Here is a 14,244-nt window from a genome sequence, read left to right as displayed (position 1 = left end):
GGAAAAACATGTTGCATTCATTTGCTGGATAATAAAATCTTTCAGGGACATCCAGGTAAATCTAAGTTCTTTTATTTATGAATATTTCACTTTTGTAAACACAAGTTAAACCCAAGAAGACAACCAACATTGTTTCCATTCAAAGTTGTAAAAGTTCAGTTTGCAAAATCAATTTCTGGTACATTTAGAATTTCATCACAGTTTAAATGATACCTTGAAACTGTTGGTTTTGATCTGACTTTGCCTCTTGTTTATTGACCTGAAGTGGGGAAAGCTTGGATATTGCAGTTCCTCTGCAAAGGGCTATTCAGCAAATGTCTGGCTCCGTTACAGGTTGCATTTTCTGTTAGTGCCATCAAAATAAAAAGATAAATACATAAAGACAAAAGAACTTCTAGTTTTAAGATTCAGACACTGAAATTACTAGTATCATTAATGTCTAATACACTATGTCTCTCACTGGCAGTTGGTGCTGTGGACTGTTCCCTTTTTCTACTCAACTAAGCAGTAAGTTTCATAGCATAATTACCACTGAAGTCCTACATGTCCAGCTGCTGTCACTAGACCTGCTCTGAAATGCTTTACTGAAGCTAAGATGTACTATTTCAGGCCATAAGCTCTGGGCACAATGAAATTCTCCAGACTGCAGATCCAAATATCCTACCTAGAAGATGCACAGCAAATTTCAGTCATGGGAAGGAAGCCTCTCCTACCTATATAAAAACATCTGTCATACAAAGTCTATTTATTTGAGCCTTCTGTAAAGAACTAGGATCTTCTCCTAAGCCTTACAAAGTCTCAGCTTTGTGGTTTTTCAATCCACATTTTCATTGGTATGTTATGTTCTGGACTCAGTTATTCTCCAATTTTAAATTTTCTAAACTGTTAGGGTAATAGTTACTCTGAAATCACCTACATCTTGTAACACCGTACATCATTACAAGCCAAAAAAAAAAGAGTTGATGAAGCACAGGAGGTGTATAGATATTTCTTACTCTACTCTCAGGAGATCCTTTTTCTTTCTTGGTTTGAGATAGAGTAAATTCAGATCTGGTATTTTCTTGGGAGTTTTGACTGGTTAATCAGACTGTCTGTTCTGAGTACACTATTATTTTCTCACATCTACGAGATGGAAATTGCCCGCTAACTAAATGGAGATAAGCCAGAAACTTTTTCTCAAGGATATTTCCATTGGCCTCCAGCCTCAGCTTGTAACTTCACTCCCAGTTCTTTCCTCATAAAAAATGGCCAGTGCTTCCATAAGTGTTGAAATGTTACCTTACTGTCTTCCTGACTGTAGGCAATCGAGCAATTGTCTAGCACAGGTAAAGAATGCGTCCATTGTGCCTCTACTTCAAACCATGCCTTTTATTCTGAAAAAGTCTATTTTCCTTTCTGTTGACAGAGCAAGAAGAACATTATCCTGAGCTCATAAAAATGTTGAAGACATGTTTCAGAAAAGGTTTCTTCACCACTGTAGGGCAGCATCTGACAGCACAGCTCATGCTGTGCTGCAGTTCAGGTGGTGGTGTGTATTTTAAGTGCAGTGAGCCCTTTTAACACTGACCACACTTGAACAAGGACTGTGTCTCCTGAAGATCCTATGACAATTTACTTCTGAACAGGGTTTTTTGGCATTTCCTACCAAGTGATTTCATGGACTGCATGTAATTTCTTACTATTTTTCAGTTAGAAACTGAATGAAAATAAAGGACCTTTTAAATAATTAATCAGCAATGCTCTTGGCTGCCCTCCAAATCCCCAGAACACACCCTCACCCTCCCCTTTCTCACAGTTAAACTCTTACACAACTCAAGAACAGGAGTCAATCTGAGGAGAGACAAAGGGACTCTCTGTTTCTCTCACATGGACTCCATTTCAGTAATGTCTATCTCCTTGCCTAAGGTCAGATTGTATGATCAGTTTTCGTTTTAGACTTATCCCCTCTTCATTTGTCTGTAACTTCCTAGTCCCTCCCTTCACTGGGGGCCCCCTTGGCCTGTTGCCTTCAGTCAGTGCCTCAGCTCAGCAGGTCTCCTTTGGGACCCTCTCTCTCAGCACCCCAAAGAAGGGCTACCCTAAGGTCCTGCGGTTAGCACAACCCCTGGTCTGGGGATCTGTGCAGAGGCAACAGATCCTGTGTAACAGGCTGTCCTGCATGGTTACAGACAGCCCAAGAGCCTCGGAAACAGGGGACTTGGCTCACGCAAGGACAGACGTCTCTGCTGCCCAGAAATGAAACTGCTAACTGTAATGCCAGTAGTGTTATTTATAGGGACTACAGTTGGTTTATTAATTTTTTTTCAGATCAAAGACTTCAGCATTTTGTCTTAGGCTAAAAATACACCACCCCCACCCCTACCCCCAAATTTGTTTGCAATGAGAAAAGGCAGAAATGTTATTTAATGTTATTCTCTGGAAAGTTTTGGGTACAGAGTTACACCCCAATGCTAGTCCTAAAACTTTACCACTAAAATCTGGTCCTAAAAATCTTACCACTTACACTCCACCAAAGTTATCTTTCCTATTCTTTAACTTTTTTCCTACTTGTTAGTTTTTCAGTTCTACTATAACATTTGAGCATTGCCATCAGCTTGTTGCTATCATTCAATATCCTCTTCACGCTTCAGAAAGCGTGAGGAAACTGCTGTTACTCAGCTGCAGCCAGAAGAGCAACACATCCCATTTTTTCCTCTTCCCTTGCAATCCCCGTCTAATTGCTGCTGCGCTGGGAGGCTTTGGGAAGTTTTGCAGCGTAGGGAAGTTTGCTTTTAAATTTCCGTTGGCTTCTTTTTCCCTCTGACTTTATTTTTTTTCCCTCTGTGTGCTGTCTTCTGCCTTGGCTCTCTGGCAGTGACTAACCGGGGACGAGCTGCTTGAACTGGGACAGAGCGAACCTCCACCTCCCCGAGAGCCACCGCCACGGCGCCAGCTTTTACGTTTCCGCTTTTCATTTTTACCTGCTGGCGTTCATGGATGGTTTCAGCCGTAATTCACCAAGCAACGGCTCCACCGCCGCGAACGCCAGTGCTGAGGCGGGAGGAAGCGGCCGCCCCAGCACCCGGCACCCCGCTCCGCCGGCACAGGCCGCGCTGGCTCCCGTCAGCACGTCCCGGGGCGGGGGGCGGCCTGGGGCAGGACATTCCCCGCCGTCCCGAAGCGGCAGAAAGGTGACGGTTTCACGGGCTCCGAGGGCCGCGTCCGCGGCGATCCCCCCCTGCCTCCCGACCTGGGCCCTGGCCCGGCGCTGGCGGCGGCTCCACCCTCCCGGCGCCCGCCATTCCGCACCGCTCCGCCCAGGGGGGCGGTCGCGGCCTGGTTCCGGCCGTCGCCGCGGTTTTTTCGGCCCGCGGCGGATCGGGAGGAGCCATGGAGGACGCGGATTACTTCGAAGGCAGCGCGGCGGAGTGGGGGAACGAGGCGGACGGAGGGACGGTGAGCGCTTGCCGGCGCCTCAGAGGTGGCGCGGGGCTGACGGTCGCGCGGCGGGAGCCGGCAGCTCGGCGCCGGGCCTGGAGCGGCCTGTGAGGGGGAGCGCTCTCCCTCCGCGCCGCTCTGCGGAGCCGAGCGCTGCTCCCCAGGGACGCTGCCTGCTCCCCGGGTGGGCCGGGGGGAAGCCGCCGGGCCCTCTCGCTCTGAGGCCGGGGGGAGCCGCTCCGGGGTCCTAAGCTGAGGAGAAAAGCGCCGGGCGTAAAGGCGGGCGGGGCAGCCTTCCCTGTTGTGGGGCCTGGGGCGTGAGGGGGTTAAAAAGGAGGAAAGCAGCTGCAAGACGGGGCTTGCGCCTTCACTGTTAAGTCGTGTTTGGGTAGTAGGTCGCTTGCTGTGGTGACCGGAGGTGTCTGAGATTCTGTGGGGAAAAATAGCCTAAATATGGGAGTGTAGGGGGGATACAGGACAAGAGAGGTGGCTGACTTGATGTGCTTGAAAATAGCAAGACGATGAGGATGGGGAGGGAGAAGATGATGCCGAAGTCCAGCAAGAATGCCTGAAGAAATTTTCAACCCCTGACTATATAATGGAGCCGTCTATATTTAACACGTTAAAGAGGTGGGTGTAACGTTATGTGTGTGTTATGGTGCACGTTAAGTGTGTTAGAGGTGCGGTGTTGTCTCTTTGTGTGGAACCGTGTGTGAAAATGTATAAATGATGGTATTGTTCTCCCTTTATTTAGAGTTCAGTTGTTTTGGTTTTTAATACAACTTTCAAATAGTTCTTTTGTAATCCTTCCATCAGATATTTCCAAGCAGGAGGTTCTCCAGAGAATGTTATCCAGCTCCTCTCTGAAAACTACACCGCGGTGGCACAGACAGTAAATTTGCTGGCAGAGTGGCTCATTCAAACAGGTATGATAAGTGATACAGTATAATTTGGGTCTATAGTCTTTCTTTTGTCAGAAATATCTGAATCGGTGGCAAATTTGATCATACTCAGGAAGTGGATCATTATAAAGTTATTATCCTGTATGCCTATGTGACTCCATTCTTTATAATAATACATTTATTCCACTAAGAGAATAAGTAATCTGTTGATGAACGTTTTGAAATGCCTACAAACTGTATTATAAAGGGTAATATAGTTGAAGCAACTGCATAGTTTCTTTTTGTTTTCATGCACAAGGGCAAGGGTACTGTTACATAGATGGTGTTAGCAATACTTGATACTTTGTAATAGTATTATATAATTAATATTGAAAAAACAATTAACTTATTGCTAGCTATTATTCCCTTTTAGTGGATCAGTGGTTAGATGGAAGGTTCTTACACAGATGCCTGTATTCTCTGAGACAAGAATTCTCTGTTACCAGTCTGCTTCTGAATTCTTCAATAGCCTCTTGCAGGACATGTTCGGCATTATCTTGTGGTCTCTTTGCCCCTTAGCTGGTATAAACTTTCGTTGACAAATTATCGGAATTATTATACTCTGATCTCAGAAATGTAGAGCTACTTATTACTACTTTGTATATTGTTTTGTAGTATACTATCAAAGCTACTGATATCAAATATATTAAAAGAATAGTCTGTAGTAAGGTGGGTTTCCCTTTTGTGTTTAAGATATGTGCATTTTGGTATTTCTCCCAGTAACAGTCTTGTGAGGTAACTGGCATTGCTGTTTGCATGACTGATGAAGAGAGCAAGAGAAAAGGACTAGTGTGACCTGCCTGTGATCCTAAGCATTTAGGAAAAAAGATCGGGAATCTGTAAATTTGTCTGTATCAGTGTGGCTTGACAGTAGAACTGATGGCTGTCTTCTCATTTTCTCTGTGTTGATAAATTTCTGAGTAGTTTCTGTTCTCGTTGAAAAACTTAAGATGTTGCTGCCATGTTTGATTGGATTGCATCTGCCAAGTTTTTTGTTCCTTCTATACAGGTGTTGAGCCAGTGCAAGTTCAGGAGACTGTAGAAAACCATTTAAAGAGCTTACTTATCAAGCATTTTGACCCTCGGAAAGCAGATTCCATCTTTACAGAGGAAGGAGAGGTGTGCATGGAATCCGTGTTGCTATCTCTACATGAGTGGATCCTACGCAGACGTCTTCATCTGATGGAGTAGTAGATGGTGGGGGAAGGGAAATTGTATCTTCAAAGCTCTTTGGTTAAGAAACAAGTGGTGTCAGAAAACCAACTGTATCTCACTGGAGTCCTCAGAGGCTTAGAGAACTTTGAACGCGTCCTCCTTTGTAATAAAGTTCTGTATAACAACTCGCAGGAGGTTTACCTGAGAGGTAAAAGGCTTACTTTTAGTGATCTTGACAACTAGTTATTCTTACATTTGTCTCTGTTACTCTAATCTTTTTCAGACTCCAGCCTGGCTTGAGCAAATGATAGCACATACTACGTGGAGAGATCTCTTTTACAAGTTGGCAGAAGCCCATCCCGACTGTTTAATGCTTAATTTTACTGTGAAGGTAGTATTACTCAAGTCTAATAAATGAGAATATCCATAAAGGGCTCTTAGTTCTGGCATCACATATTGGCTGTGGTCTTCCCTGTATCTTTTATGTATTCTTGCTAATACTGCTTATTCAGATGTCAGAACAGTACAGGTACACATCTGTGGCAGGAATTGTGTTACAGGTTGCAAGCAGTAAGTGTAGTTTCCCAGTCTGAATTACTCCTTTTTGAGTTTTTTTGTTGGGTTTTGAGGTTTTGAGGTTGTATTGGTGTTTGGGGTTTTTTTCCCCTGTAATTGAAAAATCTGTAATTTAATTTAATTTGTAATTGAAAAATCTGGCTTTCTGATGCAGTGGAACATTTCAGTCAGTTTTTTATGTTTCTGTGATACGTAAAGAATGTTATATCTTGCCATGCTCTGAAATATTCTTATATCCTTTTGGTTTACTCTTCTTTTGCTACATCTTTATTGGTTACCTTTCCTGTAGTCTAAAAGATGAGTGTGAGTTCCAGTAAGTGTACACAGAGGCAAATCTTACATTCTCTGTGTTCTTCCATAATTGTTAGGATATCTGAAATGTAGATGTAAATAATACAAGTTTTCTGTGATGTTTTTTTATAGCTTATATCTGATGCTGGATATCAAGGGGAAATAACCAGTGTTTCAACAGCATGTCAGCAACTAGAAGTATTTTCCAGAGTCCTGCGTACATCTCTGGCAACAATTTTAGATGGAGGAGAAGAAAACCTTGAAAAAAACCTCCCTGAGTTTGCTGTAAGGCTTTTTGGTTTTTTCCTTTTTATGTGGAAAGAAAACGGTGTTTTCCTTTCTGGTTAGTATATACAAATCATTTCAGGATTGTGGAGAATCTTGACATCTTATCAACTCTTACAAAATCTTATGGAGAGAAGGTATATCTGAGTTAAAAACCCCAAAATTTATGCTTCTTGCTCATTCTGTGAGTTCCTTGGGTTGCTTATGTGACACTTCTTATATTTATTAAATGGATTGTAAAAAGGTGAAGGTAGAACTGTTGTCTTTCACGTTTAATGCAAGATCTAAAGATCGGTCTAGTCAATCCCCTGGCAAATTAAAATAATTCTTTTATCATCCATGTCAGTGTGAAAGTTGCCACCTGAAACAACCCAGCATATGTTCTGTGTTGTGAAATAGCATATTGACTTTCGGATGGCTTTCTACTTCTCTTACTTTTTAAATATTGCAGAGAAAGTACTAAGTGTAAGTGGGATTCTTCTCAGTTTTGACATCCAAGAAACAAGTTACCAATTTAGCCATTTCTTCTTGCATGGTATCAGTGCATAGTGATATAGTGTTTTTCTGTACTTTCTTCTTGCCTGTTGCGTTTGTTATCTTGTTTAGTTGTTTGTGGGTTTTTTTCTTTTGATTAGTAGATTTCAGTGGAATCCTTGGTATTACAGCAGTGTAATCACAGAAGCATATTTGAGTGTTTCTTGTTGACTGGTAAGATTTTTGATGTGTGCTTTCACAGAAGATGGTGTGCCACGGAGAACACACTTACCTTTTTGCTCAATCTATGATGTCCATATTAGCGCAGGAAGAGCAAGGAGGGTCAGCTGTCCGACGGATTGCTCAGGAGGTTCAGCGATATGCTCATGAAAAGTAAGTGGGAGTTATATTATTAGTGAAATGTAAGTCACTGGAATTTATAAACTGCTGTTTTTTGCTCATTCTTGATTACCTTTTACCAGCAAAAGGAGAATTCTTAACTGCAACAGAGCAGTTCTTGTAGCAAGCTTTAACTCGTAGAAAAACAGAAAAATTCAGTATTCTGTACTGGGAGAGCTGAAATCAGAAGAGCAAAGCATTAAAGTTTCTGTCTGTTGAAAAATATTTTTTTTTTTTTTTATTATTATTCTACAAACATTTTAGAAACAAACAAGGGAAATACAGGCTGATTTCTATAATTACCCAGGATAAGAGGTTCTGCCCTAAGGCATTACACTCCATAGGATGTGCCCTGTTGACTCAGTGAGGCTAAAATTAAAATGTCCAGGTTAAGAAAATAAGTTGCTATGTATGTTTGCTCTTCACCTAGGGGCCACGATGCTAGTCAGATCACTTTAGCATTGGGTACTGCAGCCTCCTATCCTCGAGCATGTCAGGCTCTTGGTGCGATGTTGTCCAAAGGAGCTCTGAATCCAGCAGATATTACTGTCCTGTTCAAAATGTTTACAAGCATGGACCCACCTCCAGTAGAACTGGTTAGTAGTTATCTTTTTATAACCTCTGAAACTTCTATTACAGTAGCACTCAGAAATGTGAGGTCGTCTTGTGCTAAGTGTTGTATTGACACGAAATAGAAGTTAGCACTCAGACTCATCCCATTTTAAGTAACATCTAAATGTGAAACTACTACTTGTATTCTATTTTGCATTAGCTTCTTGAGTTTTTTTTAATCATTCCAAGTTGTTTTTTACATAATTAGATTAATTAAAGAACTTCTCCATAAGAGATAAAGATGTCAAGGAATTAATTAACATATTTTAACAAAAACTAAAAAACAGTAAAAAACCCCCATGCAGTTTTGCAATTTGTTGTAAGGAGGCCTAAGTGGCACATTTCACATTTCTCACTGCCTTGTTCTAGTGTAGGTTCTGGTAACAAATGGTGGCTTTTAGATACTTTAACAATATACTCTGTAACTCTGTTGTTTCCTGTTGTTTGGGGTGGTTTTTTTTTCCTTTCTGTCAAAAGTTCGGGTCTCTTCAGAAAACTATCTAACCTACTCAAGGGGGAATGTGTTATATCTCTTTCTGTGCAAGGTGTATCAGATGCAAAACCTGTATTTTTAGTCGCCTCCCATAATTTTCAGGCTCTAATCATTTTTTTCACAGATTCGAGTACCTGCCTTTCTGGACCTCTTCATGCAGTCATTGTTTAAGCCAGGTGCTAAGATCAACCAGGACCACAAACATAAATACATCCACATACTGGCATATGCAGCCAGTGTAGTAGAGATGTGGAAAAAGGTAATGTTCTGTTCTGTGAATAACATTATTTTTACCTGCAGTGGCCTGACTGTGCTGAAGAAGATGTATGGTTGTGAAGTTACTCAGTTTAAAATAACATAGTTGGCTTGATTTACTTATTTTAATATGAAATGTTTCTGGTTTCAACTGAAATGACTAAAAAATGTGGATCCTGATGATCAAATAATACTATAAATGCCTGAGTGCACTTGAGTGTTTTTACTCTCTTCCCCCACCTCCCCCAAAGGTTATCAGTAGCAGTTCTGTGCTACTAGAACCATATGTGCTTTTTCAGAGAAAGAGGAATGTAATTCTATGAAGTGGATAAAGTAATTCTTAGGGAATTAAATAAAGCAAACATTGTTGTACTTCAGGTTATTGATAATTAGACTCAAATACAAGTTTCAGAAGAATAAGTTTTGAGAAACTTGATGTAATCTTAGGCTTATCGCAGGTTGCAATTCCTTTCCTTAAATAATCAAAGACATCCAGTATATTCACAACTCTTGCATACAAACTTTGCAATCTTTCAGAACAAGAGAGTCAGCATAAACAAGGATGAACTCAAGTCAACTTCAAAAGCCATTGAAACTGTTCACAATCTGTGTTGCAATGAGAACAAAGGAGCATCGGAGTTGGTTGCAGAACTGAGCACACTCTATCAGTGCATCAGGTGAGCAGAGAGACTGGTCCCAAGCTTCAGTTGTTGGAATGAAAGTGTTATTTTATTTAGGAAAGGCAGTACTGCTAAAGGGAGGTGCGTTGGTGGGCTACTCTACGAGAACATTCTACATCGTTGTAGAGTAGTGAAGATGTCTGAAAGCAGCTTTCAGAACTGTGCATCTGGCTCTTTGGAATCTCTCTCATGAGGACATAAATTCTGGCTTTCACTGACAACTAGTGTCTTGTGTCACAGAACATGCTTTTCTTACAGATTACTCTTTGTCTTCCTAATAAAGCTTTCCTAGCAATAGATGTGTCCATTTTTCTCCTCTTAAAAGTATGAAATAGTAGATATTGAATAAACTGGAACAAACTTGGAGCATACATGAATTTTGTTGCCTATTTTTTTTGCAGTTTGTGCTGAGCAGGGAGTGTCTTGTAGAAAGAATTTTCCTCCAGCCTATTTTTTTTTTCTTTCTTCCCCCTTGATGTGAAGGCAACTTCTCAAGCAAAACTTTTTGAGCTTTATGAAACCTGTTCTAAGTTAAACTGAAACTCTAGCAACCATTAGAATATACTGAAAGATATTTTTTAGTGTACTGTGATTCTTTTTTTTTTTTTTTTTTTGTTCTGGGGTTTTTGGTTGTTGGTTTCTTGTTTGGTTTGGTTTTTAAGCTCCTGTGCTAAAGTGATCTCTCGTTCTGTAGGTTCCCAGTGGTGGCAATGGGTGTATTAAAGTGGGTGGATTGGACAGTGTCAGAACCACGATACTTCCAGCTGCAGACTGATCACACTCCAGTTCATCTGGCGTTATTGGATGAGGTAAAAGTGTACATAAAACCTTGCTGAAGAGTAAGAACAGTTTTGATGCCTGGATACACATGCATTTTACTGAATGCCTATCAGTTGCAGCATGTCAGAAAATATATAGAGATTAATCTGTTTCTATTCAGAGTTAATTATTTGGTTTTTGTCAGCTCAGCATTATTTACACTAGGAAAACATAGGCGTCAAAGAAAGAAATGGAATACTCTTCTAAAAGAATGCACATCTGGCACTGAACATCAATATAAATTTGTCTAATAAAGACGGGTGCATTGGTTTTTAAATTGAAGTTCTGAGGATCTAACTTTCCTGTCTTGTTTGCAGATCAGTACATGTCATCAGCTGCTTCATCCCCAAGTTCTACAACTTCTTGTCAAGCTCTTTGAAACAGAACATTCGCAGCTTGATGTGATGGAGCAGGTGATTCTCAAAGGATTCAGTATTTGTGTTCCTTCATATTAGTTACACTTATTCAAGATAATGGCTTTTACTGTCACAGCAGTTCTGAGAGTTTAATTTAAGAATATGGTTATGGTTAGAACATAACATAGCAGATACTGAATCAATAAAAATGAGCAATAGAAATTGCACATTTTTGAGAGAAAGTTCTAATCTGTTGGTTCTTCCCTCCCTGCACCATCAGCTGGAATTGAAGAAGACCCTCTTGGATAGAATGGTGCACTTACTCAGTCGAGGATATGTCCTACCTGTCGTCAGCTATATCCGCAAATGCCTGGAGAAGCTAGATACAGATATCTCTCTCATCAGATACTTTGTTACAGAGGTCAGCAGCAAAAATTGTGTTTACTAACGTACAGAAATAAACTTCAACATCAGTTGTATGTGTTTGGATATTAAATCAGCTTGCCTCAGATTCAAAAATAATTCAAGATATGAGATTGGATTCTGAGCAATGTATCAGTATTCACTAGGATGTGACTTAGTCCTACTGACTCCTGACTTCAGAAAGTATTAAGGTACTGGATAGAGTACCACAAGAATACATAATTAATTACTTGTGTGGAGAACAAGAGATCTTAAGTGCAACTACTAGTATGCTTTCACATGTAGTACCGACAATATTTAATTCACCCTACTACCCCTCTAACTGGAAGAATAATCTATTTTTGTCTGCTGTTTCAGGTGCTTGATGTGATTGCTCCTCCATATACCTCAGACTTTGTACACCTTTTTCTTCCAATCTTGGAGAATGAAAGTATTGCAGGTACTATTAAAACAGAAGGCGAACATGATCCTGTCACTGAGTTTATAGGTGAGTCACATTTATTCCTTATACCCCTGCTTCCATTTGTATTTGTTACAACTTGCAAATAATGTTTAGGGGGGGATTGCTAAGAATAGGAATGCCTGCTAGATATTTCCACTGATAACTTCCCTTTTAGGAGCCTTTGTTTAGCAATTTTCCTTTAATGAAGAATCTCTGGGTATTAGCAAGGAACTTGGAGACAAAAACTGATTTTTGAGAACTAGCACTGTAGTAAGGAAAGGACAGAAAGGGAAGTAGTCTGTCATAATACACTCCTCTCCTAAAACAAAAACATCTGTCTAGATCCTAAAATCCTGATTATTTACATAATGCAGAAATCCACTTGCAAACAGATAAATCATTAATGCACTGAACATTTTCTTTTTTTTTTCTTTTAAGCTCATTGCAAATCTAACTTTATTATGATGAACTAAGCAGAGGAAAATATCAAGAATGATCACTACTTTGCCATACTCTCCATCAGTAAGGTTCTATAACTGGGCAACACAGCAGGAAAAAAAAAAGGGACAAAAAACCCAAAACAAGGAAAAAAGGGCATTTGATTGACTTGCATGGTGACCTTGAGCTTCATATCAGAGGACTGTTAATGTTACGTTAATTTGGAAAATGGAATAATACTGAAGGATTTTGTGTTACACAAATCAGTATAACTCTGAATATTCTGAAGGTGATAGCAGGAAAGAAATAGATTTATTTCAAAGAATTATTTTGGTTACTTGCAGAATGTCAGAGACTTTTTGTGTAACACACAAAACCTAAGAATGGGGAAGGTAGTTCCTGCTAAAAACACTCTGCAGATAGTTCTCTGAAGACTAGATCTTGAATGCTCTAAGTTTTGATGTTGCAAGTTGTAAAAAAACTGCGTGATTAGTTCTGTGCTGCAGAGAAGCCACAATGCCTCTTTCTATGTTTGCATTATATTAGAATTCTAAATATCCTACATATTTACTGCTATGAAAAAAAAAGTTTTATGTAACAAGTGGGGTTGTAACAATCAAGGTTAGTTTTGTATTAATAGATGAATCCTATGTGAGTGTGCTATCTTTCAGAATCTATTTTTTGTTAAATAGATGCGTCAGATGTTACTGGTAAGTTTCATTACCATGTCAGAATTCTACTGCTGTCCAAAAATATGAATGTGTGCAGAAATTTCATTACTGCTTGTTGTGGCTTGGTTTTTATACTTACCTCTACTCTGTCCTGGTTGATGCCAAACAGTGGGGGATACACCCAAGATTATAACTTACCTTTAAATAAAGGTGTTTTTTCTTTTCCAGAGATTTCTTTCAGTTTCATTAAGACCACTCTTTCTGTTCATTGGATTGGATTTCTCTTTGTACAGACAAATAGGGTTTGTTTAAAAACAAGGGGTAGAGGCAAGCCCATTGTGCTTTTTCAAGCACCTCTCTTCTGAAGAATCTGCTTTCTAAAAGCCACTGGTGTTTTAAGTCCAACTGGATGTAAACTTAAAAAGGAAATTTTGTTCTCTGGTGTCAGTGACTCATGAATGGGAACTCTAAGCCACTATGATAATTCTTGAGACAGCAGCCAATTGTATAGATTCTTAACTCCTTACAAAAATGAGTGCATCCTCCCTCTTCTCAGCATACATGACTGAGCGTACCCTAGTACCACTCACAGTGCTCTAATCAACTTAAAGCACAGCCTGAAACAGGCCAAACTTGCTTCTGCAGCAGCTGTTCTGAACTTCTTTGCATATCTTTGAATAGATGTACTGGCATTCCAGCTAACTCCCGCCACTCAAACTTGCATGAGACTTATTTTTTGTAATATTTTAAGTAAAATTAGCATACATATTTGGCTTTTTGTAGCCCCTGACTTCCTTTCTTTGTGGAATTAACTACAGAAATAATTCACCCTACAGAGCTTCATTTTAGGATGTATCCTTGTATCATCTTTTAGTGGTAAGAGCAGTTTGTTCCTGTGTCCACTGCAACTCTGCCAGCTGTTTAAACAAGGTCTCCTTTTGCTCTCCTCTGTGTTCAAGCTTGGTATTGCTTCCTCTAAACACATAAGCTCCTCTGCACCTGTCCTTGTAGATGATTTTTTAACTAGTAAAAACTTCCATGATGATCAGTTTCATACTACTACCAGATTCATATCTCAGTGGAACTTAAGTTACAGCAGCTTAGCAGAATTAATCCTTATTGGCACTATGGAGTCATTTTGCTATGGTAAAGCAAAGCCAAGGAGACAGATGGAATTGTCTTCTGCCTAGATTTAAATGTGTATTATTGTCTTGCATGCTTAAGAGATGAATGGTGGATGAGAGAGATGATAAAACAAACATTAAGAGTATGATTCTTCTATGTAGGAAGCCAAAATTAGGCCCACATCAACCAGAAAAGCAATCTTTGAAGTCTCCTAGAATATGACCTAACCTCAGGTCTAAAACTGTCCTTATTGTCACAATACTAAAAGCTGTGCTGTTTGAAACATAAATGATCAGAATAGCACAGCCACCTCACCATCACCCTAGACACTAGCAGTCGTATTCTTTTATGGATATTCACTGTTCTGCCAAACCTATCTCCTGATTAGGAGC

The 14,244-nt window shown here is 40.0% G+C and overlaps 1 protein-coding gene and 1 long non-coding RNA gene across 3 annotated transcripts; one reads left to right on the top strand and one right to left on the bottom strand.

The window, feature by feature from the left end:
* Nucleotides 1-58: 58 nt before the first annotated feature.
* On the bottom strand, nucleotides 59-3,294 carry LOC141951695 (uncharacterized). The gene is made up of 2 exons (XR_012631425.1): nucleotides 2,961-3,294; nucleotides 59-343 (listed from the first exon to the last, which is right to left on the bottom strand). It is a non-coding gene; the product is annotated as an uncharacterized LOC141951695 (long non-coding RNA).
* NELFCD (negative elongation factor complex member C/D) lies at nucleotides 3,277-12,956 on the top strand. Of its 2 annotated transcripts, XM_074888257.1 has the most exons (15): nucleotides 3,280-3,435; nucleotides 3,932-4,047; nucleotides 4,234-4,343; nucleotides 5,368-5,477; nucleotides 5,797-5,904; nucleotides 6,513-6,665; nucleotides 7,402-7,532; nucleotides 7,969-8,134; nucleotides 8,768-8,902; nucleotides 9,436-9,575; nucleotides 10,273-10,387; nucleotides 10,715-10,810; nucleotides 11,034-11,174; nucleotides 11,534-11,663; nucleotides 12,057-12,956. In XM_074888257.1, the coding sequence occupies exons 1-15, from the start codon at nucleotides 3,370-3,372 to the stop codon at nucleotides 12,089-12,091; spliced, it is 1,752 nt and encodes a 583-aa protein (XP_074744358.1). In that variant the 5' UTR covers nucleotides 3,280-3,369; the 3' UTR covers nucleotides 12,092-12,956. The 2 variants fall into 2 exon arrangements, with proteins under 2 accessions (XP_074744357.1, XP_074744358.1); XM_074888256.1 differs by having other exon boundaries at nucleotides 3,277-3,435; nucleotides 11,534-12,956.
* Nucleotides 12,957-14,244: the final 1,288 nt, after the last annotated feature.

The sequence above is a fragment of the Strix uralensis genome, chromosome 18 (assembly GCF_047716275.1).
Source record: "Strix uralensis isolate ZFMK-TIS-50842 chromosome 18, bStrUra1, whole genome shotgun sequence".
NCBI classification, from domain to species: domain Eukaryota; kingdom Metazoa; phylum Chordata; class Aves; order Strigiformes; family Strigidae; genus Strix; species Strix uralensis.
The sequence above is the reverse complement of the archived record's forward strand: the minus strand, read 5'-3'. Positions and strand labels throughout refer to the sequence as shown.

Excerpts from the sequence above, each read along its gene's own strand:
- NELFCD (XM_074888256.1), top strand. The coding sequence starts at position 3,370 with ATGGAGGACGCGGATTACTTCGAAGGCAGCGCGGCGGAGTGGGGGAAC. Across the intron at positions 4,344-5,367 it reads AGAGTGGCTCATTCAAACAG|GTGTTGAGCCAGTGCAAGTT; the intron begins GTATGATAAGTG and ends CCTTCTATACAG. Across the intron at positions 5,905-6,512 it reads TGCTTAATTTTACTGTGAAG|CTTATATCTGATGCTGGATA; the intron begins GTAGTATTACTC and ends GTTTTTTTATAG.